This window comes from Toxorhynchites rutilus, chromosome 3 (genome assembly GCF_029784135.1).
Source record: "Toxorhynchites rutilus septentrionalis strain SRP chromosome 3, ASM2978413v1, whole genome shotgun sequence".
In the NCBI taxonomy this organism is placed as follows: domain Eukaryota; kingdom Metazoa; phylum Arthropoda; class Insecta; order Diptera; family Culicidae; genus Toxorhynchites; species Toxorhynchites rutilus.
The window spans coordinates 134,622,784-134,643,507 of record NC_073746.1 but is presented as its reverse complement, the minus strand read 5'-3'; the positions used below and the strand labels follow the sequence as shown (position 1 = coordinate 134,643,507).

General features: G+C 36.4%; 1 protein-coding gene across 2 annotated transcripts; it reads right to left on the bottom strand.

The window, feature by feature from the left end:
* Positions 1 to 7,750: 7,750 nt before the first annotated feature.
* On the bottom strand, positions 7,751 to 19,748 carry LOC129777259 (uncharacterized). 2 transcript variants are annotated; one of them, XM_055783433.1, is made up of 3 exons: positions 19,250 to 19,748; positions 18,890 to 19,135; positions 7,751 to 8,720 (listed from the first exon to the last, which is right to left on the bottom strand). In XM_055783433.1, exons 2-3 carry the CDS (start codon positions 19,131 to 19,133, stop codon positions 7,783 to 7,785), a joined length of 1,182 nt encoding a protein of 393 aa, XP_055639408.1. In that variant the 5' UTR covers positions 19,134 to 19,135; positions 19,250 to 19,748; the 3' UTR covers positions 7,751 to 7,782. The 2 variants fall into 2 exon arrangements, with proteins under 2 accessions (XP_055639408.1, XP_055639409.1); XM_055783434.1 differs by lacking the exon at positions 19,250 to 19,748 and having other exon boundaries at positions 18,890 to 19,243.
* Between the last annotated feature and the right edge of the window lie 976 nt (positions 19,749 to 20,724).

Genomic DNA, 20,724 nt, shown 5'->3' with positions numbered 1-20,724 from the left:
GTTGTTTTCAGCATATATCATTCCTTCTCCTTTTTCATTGTATTTTACTTTTCCCTCTGAAATAATCCATTTAATTTTCCAAGTGTACGTACTTGTTGAACCGCAAATTTGCTTGATTTGGTGAACTTCAGACAATTAGTTTTGATTTTGGCATGTACTTGAAATATGCATTCTGTGTTCAGTGCATAGCTGTGTGGATTTCCGAGCGCCAGCTCCGTTAACGCTTCTTGAGCTATTGAAACAAGTTTTTAGATTATTAAGTAACAATCAAAGAACTCTTAGACATTTTATTTTTCAAGTGAAGTGATTATCATACCTCGTTTGAAACCTTGCACTTTAAACGTAACGCTCTTGTTTTCGAACCTTTCAGCTTACACTCCGATACAGAAATGATATTTGTAGGCGAATATTTGTACTAAAGATACGTAAATTTCTATTATATTCATCCTCACCGGGAATAATTTTGCAGTCTAACGTTAACAATGCGGTCGTGTCTTGGTTACCACTCTTCTAGTTGCTCTACGATAACCATGGTTCAATTTGCGAAACTCATCGTCCGTTTGCGGTCAAAAAAAGTAGTTTCACAACTGTAATGAATTGATGTTGATAATGTTCTACAGAGCTAATTAGGTTTAAATACATTACATTAGAAACAAATTTTTATTGCTGTTTAAAACGATGTTTTCTCTGCGGCGGGAAAAATGAACACAGTTTCAGGAACAAAATTATCAATGAAAATCAAATTGTCCGTATCAAATTAATATTCTAAGTAAAAGTGTAACGAGTTTTGTACAAGAGATAAAAAAACGTGAGTGATAACAGTGTATAGTAATGATTTTTTCCGCGTTTTTTCAGGAGGCATAATTGGGAGAAAACGCAGCAATCGAATGTCACATATTTTAAACAATGAGTATTTTCCAGTTATTTTGGTATGCAAAAAAGAAGTTATAGGAGGTTGTGTTTAAGACACTACCGCATTGTTAACGTAGAACTACGCTGTGGTTTAATTCAAGTCTGCGGATAATAACTGCGGATATTATTTTATAATGCAACGAAAATTTTGAAATAACCATTCTACCAGTTTGGCCGCCCTGAAATGTTTTTTGTATTGTATAATCATTTGACGATAATTGTTTGATGATTCATTCTTGTGCACGCAGAATAATACTTTCTCGAGATAAGCGCAGCTGTCATCCTTAGTGGAGTGGAGAAAGTTTTGCTACTGGCAAGCGAAACCAAATCACATACAAAATTCCAGAACGACATTTACTTTCTTGATGACTAAATAATCGAATTAAACTCTATCTGATAATCTCAACAACCTCGAAAAGAGTAGCACTGCTTCATTATGATCAAGATTAGCGCAAATGCAATCCTAGTTGAAAGCAGTTTTGCGCCTGGCATGCGAGCCCAAATAAATTAATAACTTAATATGACTTATTGGGAGGCGATCTGGCGTAGTGGTAACATCCATACCTCTCACGCAGAGATCACGAGTTCAATTCTCACTCCCGACATTCTTCCAAAAATGGAAGTAAAAGTGACGAACCAGCCGAAATGTGTTGAAAGTCACTATAATAAAGAAAAAAAAATATATATATATATATATGACTTATTGAATAACTTGGTATTCTCCAAATAATTTTTTGGTGCACAACCTTAACACCTGCTTCACCATAGCGTCAGTGCATTGATGACAGAAAACAAACAATGTAAACTGCTTGGAAAAAGGCTGAATAATTTCATCAGCAGAGATTCATTACTAATACCGTAGCGTAAATATTTCCATCCCGCTATCTTTCCTCCTTGTTTATATTTATCATTACGACTGCATAATTTGCAACACCAAACAATCATCATAACCTAAAAAATTTAGGCGGTTGTCGCGGACGAATATCCATATGTCGATGGCTGGAAGCAACTAAATATACACACACTTATCTCCGTTTTGCGCTCTCCTAAACAGAAGCCCTTTCTGTTAATATTGCCAGTCTGGATTAGCTCAGCTGTCAGGTAATTTATTGGTTTGACGAAAAAAAATTTTGAATTTTTTGCATCGAATTCAAAAAAGAATTAAAAACTCGTTTTTATAGTGTTGTAGAAAAATTTCTGTAATTTTGCAAATATGTATTGCAATAATTTCTTATTTAGTTATAGGTAAATGTTATTAGGTAAATTAGGTAAATTTTTAGCATAGTGTATCCCCTAAAATCCTGTGAATGTTTTATATCGATACGTTCTAGCCGACCGATCAAAATTTGGAGTAAATTAGAGGATCACTTCATCGTACCTGTACCAAAATTGCAAAATGATATGTGTACTTTCGAAATGAACTATTAGTATCTTTCGTTTTCATGCGTTTGTGGGTATGACGACTGCGAGGGGTGATAACACTCACGCGTATTCCCACATATACACACTCCATACCCTCCAATTATTGCTTTGAAAACGCTGTTTGTTTATATCCTTCCTCGAGGGCATTCAGCTTTTGGTGCAGATCAAGCAAACCATTTGTAATGACAATTGTCATGCGTAAATGCGAAAACAGAATAGAAACATACGGTATGAGGCATGATGTCGACGCCAACCTCTCTCAGTTTCTACTCTGTTTTCGCATTTTCGCATGACAATTGTCATGACAAATGGTTTGCTTGGTGCAGATAGTTCTATCAGCAGAAACTTCAGCATGTTGACGGTCATTTTCGTCCGAAGATGACGACAGCATAAAAATTGTTCTTGATTTACGTACATTGATTCTCTTTACTACTGCTACCCGAGGAAACAATTTTTTTTTTGATTGATGATCTGAAATATATGTTGATAAAATGTCAGTATTTGATTTAAAAAACACCTTGATCGATTTCGGAAAAGTCTCCTCTTGAATCTGGTACGTCCTGTAAAACGCAAGATATGTTCGAGTGTATCGACATTCTCGGAGTAAAGTTTCATAACTAGATAAAAACATAACAGTTCGGCTGAAAAGTTCATAAGGTTGACATCAGATGGCGCCCTTGCAAAAATCTACTGGACTATCACAAAACACCATCTTTCAATGGATACGTGTCAAAATTTGACAGCAATCGGTCAATTGGTTCGTGAGTTACAGTATTGAGAGTGAAGCAACTTTTGTTTCATCAAGACAATTCGCCGTGTCACAAATCAATGAAAACGATGACTTGGGCTTCGAATTGCTTCCGCATCCACCGTATTCTCCAGATCTGGCCCCCAGCGGCTTTTAATCGAGAATTAAACAAGCAAATGCAATCAAATTAGGCATCTGGAGGTTTTAGTGTGCAATAAATGATTCTATGGTGGTTAAATACTCCTCCCCCCTCTCCAAGGGGGGCTGCCATACAAATGAAAGACAAATTTCTGCATGACTCAAAAACTAATTAAGAAAATACCAAATTTGGCATGCGAACAGAACTAAATTTGGCATGGACAGATTTTATGGAGAAGAAACATTTCGAAGGTGGTTCGACACTCCTCCCCCTCTCTAAGGGGATCTCCCATACAAATGAAACACAAATTTCTGCATAACTCGAGAACTAATCAAGCAAACGAACCAAATTTGGCATGTGGAGGTTTTAGGATGCAATAAATGTTTCTATGGTGGTTCGACACTCCTCCCCGTTCTCTTAGGTTGGGCTGTCAAACAAATGAAAAACAAATTTCTGCACAACTCGAGAACTAATCAAGCAAATGGAGCCAAACTTGGCATGTGAAGATTCGAGGGGGCATGAAACGTTTCTATGGTTTGTAAAATTTCTAAAATAAAATAAAATAAAAGCGGAGAAACATGTTATTTGCAAGTGGTTGAAAAATCTTGAACGAGAATTGTGTCTGAAAATAATCTTATATTATAATGATGAGTTTTGGTAGAAGTACTAGGATTTTTTTAGTCAAAGGTAAATTCAACGAAGTCGATTAGAAGATCAATTAATAAAAAAGTTCTGCGATTGGACTCATGAACTTGCGCTTAGTAAGAAAACGCGAATGTTTGAAGGTGAAATGACAAAAACAAATTTTGGGAGGAACGAAGTTTGACGGGTCAGCTGGTGAGAAAATAAAATTGCATCACAATATATTAAAAAATTCTAAAAAAATGGTAAATTTTTAGAATTTCGTGATTTAGAAACAGGAATTGTTCCGGAAATTTTTATTGGCTGGCACTTCAGTGGCAGACCGACGTAGTTTCTTAGCAGTTTTGGTTTTACCAATATTAAAATGGGAAGTGGGAAGTGGTAGATCAAAATAATTTATAATATTAATCATTACATGAATTTAGAAAAAGTCACAACATTAATAAAAAGATTTTTTTTTCAAATTAACAAAAAATCATGCGAACAAATTATATAAACCGGTCATTTTGACGGAGACGAATGAATCGTTGGATTTAAAGTCTCCGTAAACAAAGAAAAGGAGAAGAGGGAGGTCATTTTGACCGATTGGTAGCTCAAGTGTTAAGTGAAGTGATTTTGAAAACAAAACTAAAAATTCTTTTTTTCATACAGAACTCATAAGCTGATCAAGTATTTCAGTTTACCCCATGTTTTTCCAAACCTTTCTAACACGAAAAGAAACATTTTTATTACGTTTTTGCCTTTTTTATCTTCAGTATGTTGACGTAATTTCTGAATACATAGACATGAAATAAATCAAATTTGTTAATTTTTCATTAACAGAGTTCAAATATTACGTAATGCAAATTTGCTAAGTACTTTAGAAAAATAGTATATCGTACTAAACAATGCAAATTTGATATGAATCGGATCTAGTAAGAGTGCTGAAATTGAATGAAATTTCATACAAAAATTAAGGGAAGGTGTGTTATAAGATTTCCTTCCATTTGAGCGATTAGTTAATTTGAATGCAATTCTTTAATGTGAAATTTTGATACCAGAACCTGTGAGGTAGAGTGTTACCCACAATGTAATAAGTATCGCTGTGAATTTATTCATATGATCGTGTACCTACACATCCAACGTGGATCATTCAAACACATTTTGTTTTGTACGCTGGACATGAGCACGTGGCGACACGAGCTCGTTTGATAGTCATTGGATATGCTTCCTAGGTAGATAACTGCATCATATGAATTCCGTCTCTACTCATGGATGAAATAATCATTCAGAGGAAAGCGTTCCGATGGGATTTTTACCGTGAAACAATTAGCAATGAGTGTATAACACAATATTGGACAACTTGTTAGGTGATAATATATGCACAAGCATTTAAATGATATGTTATGTTATGTTATGTTCTGTTCTGAGAAGAGCGGCGAACTCATTTAGTATTTTCTCTTGATTTATTTTTTTATACATAATGCAGGGTTTTCCAACTTTAAATTCCGAAAGTAAATTGAAATAAAACACACTTAGAATTCGAATTTCGATGAAACTTTTATTTCAAATTAAAGTTTGGTTTATGCCATTATGTGTGAAATACAACATCATTCAAATGTCCACCTAGGGCTTCCTCGCACACCTTGATCCGGAACAGGTAATTTTCGATGACTTTTCGGCACATATGGGGCGGTATCTCGGTCATAACTTCACGAATGTTGTCTTTCAAATGTTCAAGAGTTTGCGGAGAGTTGGTATAGACACGGTCTTTCGCATAATCCCACAAAAAAAAGTCTAGCATCACCAAAATGCGAAATTATGCGTCCCTCAAATTTCGTTCTCAATATGGCCATGTTAGGTCGTGTTGTGTGGCACGTGGCGCCGTCCTGCTGAAACTACATGTCATCCGTATCCATATCTTCAATTTGTGGCAAAAAAAATCGGTTAACATGCGGCCATAGCGCTCACCATTCACAGTTACCGTCTCGCCGTCCTCATTTTCAAAGAAATACGGCCCGATGACTCCACCAGATCATAATGCGCACCAAACAGTGACTTTTGGCGGATGCAATGGCCTCTCAACAATCACGTGTAAATTTTCTGAGCCCCATATACGGAAATTTTGGGTGTTCACATAGCCACCGAGCTCGAAATGTGCCTCATCGCTGAAGAAAATTTGATGCGAAAATTCAGCATTTTGCTGTTGTTGTTCGTTCACCCAATCGACGTATGCCCGATGCATTCCATGGTCACCACGCTCTAATTTTTGTACCAGTTAGACTTTATATGGATGTAGGTGCAAGTCAAAATGCAAAATTCGCCACAATGATGTGTTTGACAAGCCCAATTGCTGAGCACCGTGGAATCGAAACATTCGGGTCATCCTCCACACTGGCAGCAACAGCAGCAATATTTTCGGCCGAACGCACATTACGATGATGCACAGGTTTCACAATATCCGCTACGGATCCAGTTTGTTCGAATTTACGCACTACATTAGCGATTGTGTGCTCTGTAGGCCGTCCATGACGACCAAAATCCGTCCGTAATGCTCGAAAAACATTTGCCGGTTTTTCATCATTTATAGTATAACTAGCTAACCCGGCAAACTTCGTCCCGCCCATTTACTTGATTAATTCTCGAGTAATGCAGAAATTTGTGTTTTATTTGTATGGCAGCCACCCTAAGAGTGGGGGGAGGGGTATCTAACCGCCATAGAAACATTCATTGCACCCTAAAGTTTCCATATGCCTAATTTGGTTTAATTTGCTTGATTAATTCTCGGGTAATGCAAAAATTTGTGTTTCATTTGTACGGCAGCCCCCTCTAAGAGAGGGGGAAGGAGTATCTTAACACCATAGAAACATTTATTGCATCCTAAAACCTCCACATGCCAAATTTGGTTTTATTTGCTTGATTAATTCTTGAGTAATGCAGAAATTTGTGTTTCATTTGTATGGCAGCCCTCCCTTTGAGTGGAGGAAGGACTGTCTAACCATCATAGAAACATTTATTGCACCCTAAAACTTTCACATGCCAACTTTGGTTTCGTTTGATTGATTAATTTCCGAGTAATGCAAAAAATTGTGTTTCATTTGTATGGCAGCCCCCTCTAAGAGAGGGGGAAGGAGTATCTTATCACCATTGAAACATTTATTGCATCCTAAAACCTCCACATGCCAAATTTGGTTTCATTTGCTTGATTAATTCTCGAGTAATGCAGAAATTTGTGTTTCATTTGTATGGCAGCCCCCCCTTTGAGTGGGGGAAGGACTGTCTAACCATCATAGAAACATTTATTGCACCCTAAAACTTTCACATGCCAACTTTGGTTTCGTTTGCTTGGTTAATTTCCGAGTAATGCAGAAATTTGTGTTTCATTTGTATGGCAGCCCCCCCTTAGAGAGGGGGGAGGGGTCTCAAAATATCACGAAAACCTTCCCCGGCCCCAAAAACCCCTACATACCAATTTTCATGTCGATCGGTTCAGTAGTTTCCGAGTCTATAAGAATCAGACAGACAGACAGACATCACTCCATTTATATATATATAAATGGAGTCTATATAAATATATAAATCTATATATATATATATAGATTTAACAAAATTAACACGTTGTGCGATTCTAAAACGATCCATATTGTAAAATGGCAGACATTAAACTAACGATTTGACGCTTTGGTTGACAGCTATGTCAAACGGTTGTCAGCGCAGGGCTGTATACTTTCGAAAGCCCGAAATGGAAAACCCTGTATATCAATCCATGATTCTATAAATTACATTTATGACTCTTTTCTTATCTGCGAAAGTTCAAACATTTTTCTTAATATGTAGTTGAAGGGTAAACTGTGCAAAAATATGATTCAAAATAAGATAAAAAGGTGAATAATATATATACATACGTGTACAATGAATAGAAGTTTAACTTTATTTCATATCAAGTCAAATCATTCGTTTTGGCACTTGCTTTGTATATGAACGTTATATCAACGTGATTGTGTTTAAGCTTACAAAGTACAATGACTAAAAGTGGTCTGATAAAGGATAAAAAATAATTCAAAAATGAGCATATCAGTCCTGATCGTTTATCAAACTCGGGATACTTATGTCTAAGTAATGGCTTCGAAAGTACTTCGAACAGAAGAGATCCATACAGTTTCTGCAGTGAGAAAACAGCGTATGTAAGCGAGAGAAAGATCGCAACCTTCAGGATGAAAGCAACATTCTCGTCAACCTCGTTCGGCTGCGTGAACCTTCGCCCCTGGTAGAACTTGAAGATGGTCATTCCAGTGGTCACAGCCAGCGTGACCGTTGGTACAACGATGCGAATAAATATTACGAGCCACTGGAAAATATAGTGATTGGTGCGGTCGTTGATGAGCACTGTGCAGAACTTGACATCCTCGTCGGTCGAGATAACATCGGAGAACAGGAACAGCGGCAAGGATTCCGACATTGCGATGAACCACACCAGCAGAACGGGCCACATCACCGAAATACTGGTTTTCCTGTGACGATAATCGATGGTAAGTGATCGCTTCTGGATTATATTTTCCGTGGCCACCTCGTAATTATTCTCCTCGGCGGCCAAGTAGTCGAAATTATTCTCGCTATCATGACACGATCCGCTCATGTCTTCCTCAATGGCTGTCGATATCTGCTGGGCTAAGTTATACGTTGAGATCGAGTGGCAGTTGAGGCCTATGACGAAATAGACGACGGCAATGTTGGTGAACGACTCGAAGCCGATGTAAAAGGTACAGTGTTCCGTCTCGAAAATCCACTGCTGATGAATGATGTAGAACAACTCCCAGATGCTCACAAGTAGCGTGAAGATGTCCAGTATTGCGATTTGTAAGACGAAGTAAAGGGCACCTGGAGATGAGAAGAGGAAAATTTTGATCAGAAAGCTGATGAATTTATTTATGTATTAATATGTATTTAGTTATATTAATGATTTTTTCTACTTTTAATGTTCAGTTTCACATCAATCAGCCAACGCCATATGTTGAAGCTGATGCCTAATTTGGAATTTATTATCTATTTATTTTTAAAGATGTCCGCCGGCAACGAGCTTTTGTGAATTTAGAAGTGTTTGCGGGCTTAACGGTGACTTTTTTTTTATCGATCATTCAGAGCTCGCGAATTCAAGCATTTTCCGGGTTAAAAGTGGCATCAAAATGAATCACGTTTGAAGCCGAATTGTAGAGAAGGTATTTGACGCCCAGCATAGACTTTGAACAACTTTTAAACGTAATACATAATAATCCCGAAATAAGAGCATTGAAGTCTATTTTAAGAAAATTAAGAAAAAATAGTTCAATCAAGGAATGATTTTGAAGGACAGAAGGACTCCAAAGTCTCCATTGATTGTTTGACCAGGTTCTAACAGCTCATAATGGATCACATCCTTTTGATCTCACCAAATACAGAGCATTACTTTGACACCGTGGATATTTGGTTTCGGCGTAGATATTCCTGATTGGTCGCGCTTTACATACGATCTTTTGCGTTTTGAATGACTATGGTAAGTCATAGCGTTTTGGATTCGATGCAAAAGACTTCCTTTTGTGTCGTTGAAGCAACAATTAGTGCATACAAAATCACCGTTCGACATCTCTCGCTTCCAATTCATATAGTAAATCAAGGTGTTGACTCAAAATCCAAAAAAACCCTGATATTCCAAAGCAAAATTTCAAGATTGGTCTGTCGTAGAATTTTGACAAGTTTTTTTAATCCGCGTAAATTGTGCAATCCCAAGCTATCCAAATTCATGAGTTTTTCTTCCATTTCGTAAGTTCAGCTGCAGCTCGCGTGAAATGACTAACTCACGTTTGTGAAGAAGAAGTTTGTTCAAATATATAATTCCCAGGCCTTCTTTGAAAGCTGCAAGTTGCTCTCTGAAGCTTGAGAACGTTCCAAGAACACTGACGTCCTGTAACGATTTACCACCTCCTTCTCTTCTTCATCCCAAAATCTGACATTCAGATCCATCTACAGCCTCTTCGTAGTCTTGTTCAAAGACTCGTCGAAACCAATGACAAAGTATAGTTTGCAAAGTTTCATCGAGCTAAGATTTAGAATACAGGCCAAATCCAAACATCATCATAGAGCTCATCTTATCACGACCTAGTTAGACCTTTTCAGCTTTCTGGCTGTCATGGAACATTTTTCTCAAAACACCCATGTCTTTTTCAGCAGTGACTTATGACACATAACTGTTTCCAGAAGGGCCCGAAATCTTCGAAGGTGAAAAATGAAGACCGACTCTACTCTCAGTAGCTTCGCTTCGACTAGAACTGCTTCGGCAGTCGCCCACAGTAAAAAGTAACTAGACTAGAAAATAAATTGACTAGCGTTGACTAGCGAGGATGGTTGGTGAACTAGTCCAGTCAGTGGTCATTTTAATTGACTCGACTAATGAATACAAATCTGCCTCTTCATCCAACTGACTTCAGTCCACATTTCTACTCCCCTAGGAACGAAATTTATACCCGCGTACGCAATCTTATTATTACGTCCATATAAAGAGGAACGAAAACATGATTTCTGATGCAAAAAAGAAGTTACCCCATCAATGGATGGTCTACCCATCGTGAACTCCAACCAACGAACTTAGACATTTATCAAGTATGCTATAAAGGTTCTCGCATTATTACTCATTTACTGTTACGATGTGAGGATAAACCGAGGAAGTAACGTAACAAACGAATAAACATGTATTTCACGTATTAAGAGTTAAAAGTACAATTGTATACTGCGTTCTCAGTCGGCTATAGGTATAATGATAATCATGATCATTTCTTTTCAATCGCATCCGGTTTGTTGACAGCTGTCGGGTGACGGCTGTGATCATAACAGAACAGGGTCGCACTCCAACATTTACTTAGTTACGCACACACAGTAATGTTCGTGTACGATACAAAAGAATCTAGCTCACCTGTAGCGTATATCAAACCACGTTGAACTCAAACATCGATGCATGCACACATACATGGGAGAGAGAAAGAGAGGAACGAATTCGTTTTGGGGAAAGCCACTTCAAAATGCAATGAGGACAATTTGACTGGGAAGAATGGAATGATATAGTCGACTAAACGCCCGACTGACTGTTTAGTCGTTTTGGCGGAGAAACAGCGTGAAGAAGCCAAAAGTCATTACTAACTGAATACGGATATAGTCAGTAAGATAGTCAGCTGACTATCCTCAGTTGACTATGACTATGCAGAGCCCTGGTTTCCAGGCACCACAGCATCTCAGATTCGATAGTATGGTTTTCAAGCGTGAATTTATCGATAGTTTTCGAAGAAGAAGAACTGGTTGAAGTTAAACTGCAGGTACTGATTACATAAGTATGGGATCAGTTGAAGCACAACCTGGAGGCGTCTGGTTTGAACTTTCGATGTGGATACGGAACAGTATGCGTATCGTAGCTAGTGTAGATCAAAAACGAAATCCTCGGATGTTGCAGCCAAATGCCTTGGAGGGTAGCTTTACCTGTCATTTCGTACTTAGTACTATTATGCTACCTATGTTACAAATAATAGTAGTATTTTCTGTAACAAAGAAATCATTTTTTATAAAAAAAAACAATGAAAATTGCCAAAACTCCATTCCAAACCACTTTATGATTTTATCGTACCTCTCTTCTGGTTACGCGAACATATCTGCCAAATACCTGCAAAACCAGCTCGAATATAAAAGTCGTCTACTTTTTTTCTATTTACCATTCGGAAGGACTAAGTTCACCTACAGGCAAAAGCAAACAACATATACCGAAAAACCTACAGAGAGTCAAACTATTCAAATACATTTTTTTGGTATAATTAATTTTCCAATTACATATTACAAAAATTAAAATTCAAATTGGCGAAATTTATTTTCCCAGATTGGTGATAAAATTTTCATGGTAGTCGATACCCTTTAAATACATAATTTCCTTGCTTTTGGATGTATCCTGCTTTTTGTTTTAACACTAAAATTGCCACTTTGAAATCGTCCAAGTCATTCCCTACAAGATCTATCCGATGGTAAAGAGTTACCATAAGCTTCCACAAGTATTGGATGCGCTTCAGCTGCACTTTTTTTCTGATGGATACAGAAAATTAAAATTTTCCTTATTTTTAATTTTATTTAAATCTTGCTTATTTGCAACGAAACATGACATTTTTAGCGCAGTAACAATTGAACTTGTTGTGTAAAACTCTGGGACTTGTAAACAATGCGGATACCTAATGACTCAGCAAAAATCAGTTGTCGTAATCGACTATTTATAACACCTTGGGCCATCTTATGGAAACGAAACGAATAAGTTCCACACCCAATTTAAAATATGAATGTAGGTGTATTTTCAAACCGTATATTATTTTGGTACTGACATCTCTTAGACATTTTATTAAGGCGATTTCTGTGATTATTTTTAGGTGATATTTTTGAGGCATATAAAGCGTAAGAAAATTACGCAAAGCTACTTACACAGTGAATGTTGTATAGTTCAAAACTGGATTATTTTTAGAGAGTAACATTTTTTTGTAAAAAAAAAACTCCAAACGCCGTTCAATGTATCTCTTTTTAGTTGTATCATTGAGTAGAACATGAAGTACACGATTAATTAAGGAGAACTAGTAGACCCAGTATTGATTTTTTGATTCAAATAATGTCGCACATTCACGTTTCCTGCCACAAAATATTTTTATTTCATCGTGCATTCACAATCGGTGAAGGATGACGCCGTATGAATTCTATCTTTTTTCGAATTCAATTGATTCCAATATATTTAACTTACTTTGCAAGCAAAAAGTTGAACGAATTACATGTTAGATCAATCCAATGCTGCGTGGTCGATTACGTTCCTCGTTAGTAAATGGAAAGAATAAGTTTGGACATCCGTAGTTCCTCACGAATGTCATGGAGCGCGTTGGGCATGTTAAATCATATACCGTGGCCTTTCGACATAACGGTAAGCAGTTTTCATGTTGAATTTGAATTATAAAAGGTAGAGCAAAAAATATCTTTTTAGTCTTTGTGGTTACATTAAGAACATTAATTTACCCCAATGCAACTTGAAAAAAGTGATAAAAAATATTCAAATATTATATTATTATATTAAAAAAGACTGAGATTGAGAACTTTTGGGCAAATATCAATGACACGTCGAAATTAAAACAAAAAAAAACGAGGAAGAAAGTGAAAAATCATATAAAGGAAAAAAAAAGTGAAAAATCAGCTTTTCATCAGAAAAACGTTGATCACTGGGACTGAAAATTTTTATTTTTGGATGTTTTACGATATGTGACTACTTTCTAGTCGAATTGTTGACTATTTTATTTTTGTACAATAAATATCATTGCTCGCGTGGATCGGCAATGATATTGTTCAAATGCTCTTGATACTGGCTGAATGGGAAGCTTAGCAAGAACAATTCTGGGCTCAACGTGTTAATCGTCACCAATCGTGCGGGGCGTGATGTTGACGTTCATGCTTTCCGTACTTTTGTCTGCTCTGATATTTTCTAATAATCAGAAGGCTTATCTTTAATTTTTTTTCTATTTATTATTCTATTACGTAGAATGCATATTTGACACGGAAAGGTCAATTTTGATCCATAACTTTTATTTTAAAAATTTCCAGGGTGATAGGAGCAAAGGTTGTGTTGTAGGTAGAGTATGTGAGTGAGACCTCTGTGTTTTCACAATTACTTTCTACATCGGGGCTTAACACTAATCCTACCGATGTTTATGTATACCTATTCCTACCACAGCGGGTCAATGACCCATTTGTAAATAGTTAGTGAACAATGACTCGATTTATAAAATTTTGTTGAGAAACGTGACATACCATATTTCTCCTGTATATTTCGACATTTTGGGATAACAATTATTAGCAAAATATTGAAATTACAATTTTTGACACGCAAAACAGCACTGTAGCTGGGAATTGTTACTGGTAGCTCGTCTGGATAGTCAGCAATACAATTAATTATGATCATTCACTATTCATTCACAAATACACCAAAATATATAAAGCAACAGCAAACAATAGGTAATGCAACGGTTTTGTATTACAACTACACATACAAATCTTTCTGATATCATATAAACGCTTGCAAGGGTCAAATGACCCGTTGCGGTAGTTAGGGCAGATTACATATATTTCTCAGTGTAAAAAAATAACAAGAGAGGAGTAAACACTGAACAATACATTCGATGTATTTTTCAGGAAAAGTAGTGTAGGCAAATGATGTTGTGACAATGTAATTTGCAAGAAAATTTTGATTAAAAGTTTAAAATGGGCCCCTCGTGGTAGCTTTAGTGTTAAATAAATGTGTTTATATTTAGATAGCTACATGTGAAAACGTTATTTTTCAATTTCAAATAGTCATTTTGTTAATGTCCGATGGAATATGATTCTAATGTATCGGTATGCAGTGAATATATTTAAATCCCGTCGGGGCAGACGAACAGAAGTGACATTTTTATGTTTTACTAGTACTCCCTCACCATCATAGAACAAACTTTTTTTTTCATTATTCAAACGGTACCGGAATGATATTTTCAAGACTCACAATATCCGTGTACGTGATGTGAAGGAGTGGTTTGCATTCGAACAAGATTTCGACGAAGAAGCTGCTGCTTCCAAGGACTAAGAATAAAAGGTCTTTTTGGTCATGAAACTAGGTTACAAAAAATTTTCATGAAATACAAATACAGTTTAACACTTCGTCGGGCGTAATATGTTTTGAAACACGATTGGGCGCATCAAGCCCGAGAAGCACTGCTTGATTAATTAAACCATTCTGTCTATATGAAGGTTTTTTTTCTTACAGAAACAGTGATTAACTACTATTAACCCTTTCAGGACCATGAGATGTACAAGACTAAATATGCCAATACAACACAATACTTTAGCTAATGTGGGTGTAAAGTAAGAGAATATCACCAGAAAAACACCACAGGGTGTTATTTTTCCCTATGGACCATAAAAGTAAATCAATGAAGAGTTAAGTTTATTATAACGGCATTTTATTTATTGCTTTCTAATACAAAAAAAAAACATAATACAAATTATCAGAAAAGTAAAACAAATAGTTAGTTATGTTATTCTACGAAAAAATCGTTTACTTATGGAGCACTAGTGGACATTGCACATAACACATTTATTATTTGGTCTTTGTAAAGCCAAACCGGACCATGTTTGACAGTTCTTTTTTAGTTCAGAAACACATTTGCTGCTATTCACATACGTTTCTTTTTGACATTCAGTAAAAAAAATATCGATTCAATAATAATTGAACAATCGATAACGATTTTTGTAGAAGGTAAAAATATTTCCCGTGGACGTGTTATTAAAGATTTATATGTCCTAAGAATACGTAAGAAACAATTGGGGGATGTGGGGATAACGTTTTGAGAGAGCGGGACAATCCAAAAAGTTCTAGATGTGTTTACCTGATCAGTCCGGCGGCGGAATGTTAATGATATGAGGACAATGGATGGGTTATAATTTGATATTATTTGATTATTTAGACCACTTTTTGCGCGGTTTTAGGAATTTCTGCGGATTGCGGAATTTACGCGAATTTTGGAATTCACGCGGATTACGCAATTTAGGCGGTTTGTTTACGCGGCACGCATTAACCGCGTAAAAATTCAATATGCTAATTGATGTGACTTTTCACGAAATAAGTTTGTATTGTATCACTAATAAGTAACTGAAAAATAAAAGAAGATTCAGCTAGCATGATTGTAGCATGCAAAAAAAATCAGATAATCAATTGTTAGAATATGGGTTGCATTTTAAACTAATAATTCACTGTCTGTTAGATTTTTGTACGAATTTTGGAAATTACCCGGTTTATTTTTACGCGGGTTTTGGAATTTACGCGGTTTATTTCAAGCGGATTTTGGAATTTACGCAGTTTTCTTTATGCGGTTTTTGTTTACGCGGCACGTATCCCCCAGTGTAATAGAGTAAAAAAAAAAAAAAAATTGATAAATGATTTTTATATGTTCCAACTTTTCTCATTTTAAAACTTTTCTGTGGGCGGAAACAAAAACCAAATAGTATAAAGAGTTTCCCTCAAGTTGTGTACATAAAGGAAATTCATCCTGGTTTACTGTTTCCTTCATCTGAAACATACACAGGGCACCCAATTCAATAATCTGATTCAAATGTGTATAACTGGTTGCGTCACTAAAGTATGTTATGTTGAAGAAATTCTGTCTATTATAGGGTATAACTAGTACTATATGGCGATGAAAAAAAATTAAAAAAAGGAACCCGACGTTCCACGACGAAAGGGTATATGTAGAATACATTGATAATACTTAGATAGAAAACCGGAATACAGTCTGTGTAAAAAATCGTGAAATTGTGCTATATTTTATCCAGAAGAAAATAAAAGGGAATACAAAATTCGAAAAACAGCGTGAATCGTGCGACAAAATTTCTCCTTATTTATTTTGATCATATCGTTTAACATTATCAGTACCAACAATATCAGAAGCAGGGTTGCCAACTATAATTTGATAAAATCAGAAAGGATGAAAATAAAAATCAGGATAAATCAGGATATATTTTTGGGAGAACAAAAACATCATTTTCAATCAAAGCATTATAATTTAATTTTATAACCATAGTTCTGGTTCATAATCTTTCGCCATCTTTCACACAGCTTAAATAATCTATCTCCCCAGAACATTTCCTTGAAAACTGCTGTGAGCCATACATTTGAGAAACAGGTTGCTTGGTAGTACCTCATAATATAGGATCCATTCCAAATCCCACCAGAAACAGAGTATATCTTCCTTCGGGTGAAGACCGGATATGTAAAAGAATTGATAAGCATGATATAAATCCTCACATAAGCGGGAATGCTAGTGTTTCGCGTGACTTTTTGATCGTTTATATTTTTTCCGAAAAACCTACAGCATCACTACAGTCAAATGCAGGAAAATCAATATTCAAATTTTCACTGAATTCATCATCCATGCGTTGGAATAAATCTTTACTCAACAAATGAGGATAGCATATCAGCAGACTTTTTGAATTTTTCCTAATTTTTATGATATTCAGTACGGTTAAAGATATATTTACCATAGCCCAACCATTAAAGTTTCTTCTACTTTGAATCAGACGAAGAAATTACACATAAAATCTTTTTATATTAACTGTGGATTCAAAAATTTCCTCTTGAGTAATTTTACACTCTGAAACGTTAATGTAGGAATAATAACTCTGGGAATACATCTTCTTTCTCTTCCTTTCTCAAGCGCGAACCGGAGAACTATCATGATCATTTCAGAAAAATCAGGATAAATTGAGTGTTCGTCAGGATATCAGGGATCATGCTAAAAATTCTGGGAAATCCTGAAAGAGCAGAAAGGTTGGCATATCTGATCAGAAGCTAAAACTGAGTGCAACATGTAATAAAAGAGGTGCGTGTTCTTGAAACACAAACATTGAGTAACAAACATCCATGCGAGGAACAACCATCCGATTGAACGAAAATTTCAGAGCATATTAGGACAAACAAAATAATTCCCATTACACTGTGATTAGAACTAATTAAATCAAAATCATTTTAACAGGCTTATGTAGCGCTATCCACATCTCGGGGAAAATTCTTTATGATTCATGGCTAACGACAAGTTCAGCAAAATATTCATCTAATTTTATTGCTCAGAACGAAGAATAGATTAATACGCTAATGACTCGAAAAGCTAGGGAAAAGTGATGATAATGATGATGATGGATTAAAGAGACTTTAAATTCTGGGAGTTCATTCGTCTCTGAATAAGGGAAAGCTGAAAGATACTCTTTTTTAAATTGACTAAAAGTTATGAAAACTTTGTCTGAGTTTCATTAGATTTTGAGATGATTCGAAGCTCATCCCGCCAAGTTGCATATATTTAAAAATCCTTGGTGTAACAATGACGAGATTCAATTACGATAAACCATTAAGAATATACTGATTACATACCCAAGTTAGAGGTAGTGGGGGTAATGGTCACGTGGGTAAAGTGGTCACCTGCTTGTTTGGTAGTATAACTATTGACTATTGATACCGTATTGATAGTCATCTCATGTTTGAAGAATTTCATGACTTTTGAGTCACCCTATACTACAGTGGAGCTGTCGCATGTCAAGAAATGAATAAAAACAAACAACGCTCTCTCGGTAGCCATTCGGCAACCGGGAGTAGTTTTGTGCGTTTCGGATTTAAGGAATTTCTAGTGAAATTTAGTTTATTTGACCTGATATTTGCGACAATTCAACAGTTCGGACGACTGTTCACATATTCTAGGGGAGGTGAACAGATATTTTGTTCAATTTCTGCGATTAATTCGCATATTTCGCATTTCGTTGCTTGGGGGCAAAGTGGTCAGTGGAGTGGATTACTACTGATAATGTTCTGTTTTCAAAAGCTGATATACCTTATCACCTTCTGCTCCTAAAGGGGTCCCTTTTGTGGTTTTGACCCAGGAAAATATGCCACCGCAACCAAAACTAAGCCTCATTTTGAAAAATGTTATGTGTTTCCTACTACGTTTTGGTACGTATGAGAAAATTCTAAACACGATTTTAGGTGAATAGGCCTAGCTCATCTCATACATGTACCTACTGTTTCAATAATGATTTAAACAAATTTGGAGAACAAAACACACATAAATCTATCCCTTCTACCGTGATCTGTGCTAGTGATCACTTTACCCCCCAAAGGTGACCACTTTACCTCCTCACTAAAAAAATTTTCGAGTTTACAATATTTTTTCTAATAATGAAAAATTTACTATTTTCAATTTTCATAATAAAAACCGCTTACTATCTTGAACTACAATAAGTTGAGCTACAATATTGTTCGAAGATCGGGAGTTATAGACACAGTATATGGACACAGGAAATGGTCATATTCCTTAGGGTGACCACATTCCCCCAGTTCCCCTATCTGTTAATTTACTCTAGCTGAGCGTTGGCGGTAAAATCGCACAGCGCTAGTGAAAAAAGAACATAAGCACGAAATTACCCAGCACATCCTTACTCACCACTGTATTTCGCCTGCAGTATTCCTTTGATCAGAATTAAGTTGAGCAGAATTCCTCCACCAACGACAAATCCAATGTACACGTACAGCGCTAGTCCTTCCGGCCAAGGTTGAAACAGCTGATCGTCCATACTGAACTCTTCCCCTTGGTGGTCAACACCTTTGCCAAGCACCTCGTAAACATCGAACACTTCACTTGCGGCGTCAATCCGTTCATCAACGGAAACATAATCGTTACCGGCCATTGCTGGTTGAGAAGTGCCAATTTGTCACGCAAAACAAAAAAAATGATAGCCAACTCTTTATTATACAAACAAATCGTTAAAAGATACCAACGAGCCACTAACTCGGCCTAACTAACCTTACTAAGCTTGACCAGGTTCTTCACACAGGCTTGAACTGCTCTTGTTCAGTTATTTCGTAACCGGCACTACTAAATGCACTATTAAATGAGCACTGACAAAGTGCTCGTCAAGATGATGATGCTGCTGCTGCTTATGCTTCTGCTGAAGGGCCATGTGCCTGGCGTTCGGGGCTGCGTCGCAGCTCAATCCGTGACAAATGACGGACAAAGCGCAGATGCTGCGTAATGAAATTTAGTTGGGAGTCCCAAACCCGTAAACGAAGCTCGACAGCGCGACAAAAATATCAACTTGCGTTGGGTGCAACAAACGACTGCTGCTTTCACCAAATGCATCCGATCACATCCCGAGTGTTACTGAAATCGGAATCGCAAGACAAGAGATTTAATGCCAGCGGCATGGCAGCGAAGAAGCGCGAGTAGTCCCGAGCAAAACATCCTCGTCGGGATTGCTAGATGGGAGATAAGTCTTATTTATGTTATTTATAGATCAATAGTATAAGATTAAGAACATTAATAAACACTCAAATTATGTATGATATCAAAAACAGTAGCTCAAAATCAATATTTATTACGCAAAACGATTATACAAATGTCCTATGAAAAAAAGATTCACACAAAAAATATCTTTTGTTCATATTTCTTTTATTTATTCCTTATCGAAAACGACTCGTATTTTACATTCAGCTCTTAGTTCTTGAATTAGGGTTGTCCAAAATCGTTTTTTATGGTTTTGCTAATTTGGAATAGGGCGTGGGTGGGGGTGTGAAACGAGTCGGAACCCTGCATCAATTTGGCGACCAAAGCTGTTGCTAAGGATGAGTTGGAAAAAATCACTCAATTTCCTCGACCCAAAATAATGCTATACACAAAAAAACAGACCGATCTGGTTGAAACTAGGTGTGTGTGAGTGTCGATTGAAAAAAAGAAAAAAACATCTTTTTTTTCGAACACCGTTTGAAATAAAAATGATCAATTCTGTCAGTAAACCAATAGAACAAAGCAGGAGAAGTTGGAGAGTTGTGTACGGGAAATTACCGCCTAGTTGACGTAGAACTATGTTAGGCTTTTTGTTAATTTTGAATATATTTGCTCGCAGCAACGGCCGTATCGCTACTTATTTATTTCTATCAATTGTGAGAATGGTAAATTGTAGTGGCTTTAAACTTTTTAGTTCAAGTTCATGCCTCTAGCCTTGAAGAAGAACTTTTTAACAAGTTGAGCCCCGAATTGTTCTGGCCACGCTTCCCATCTAGCCCGCATCAAAAGCATCTGCAAAACATTTCGCAGTGAGCTTCTGTTGTTGTTGTGCTTTATGGATGCCGTTGTATAGACCACTATAGACGTACTATAGAGAACCAAACTAACCTTTAGTGATAATATTACAACAGGCGAGACTCGCTCAAACTAATAAAAAGAATAAAATCGCGACCAAAGATTCTTTCATCGGGTAAAAATTTAAATAAATTTATTAT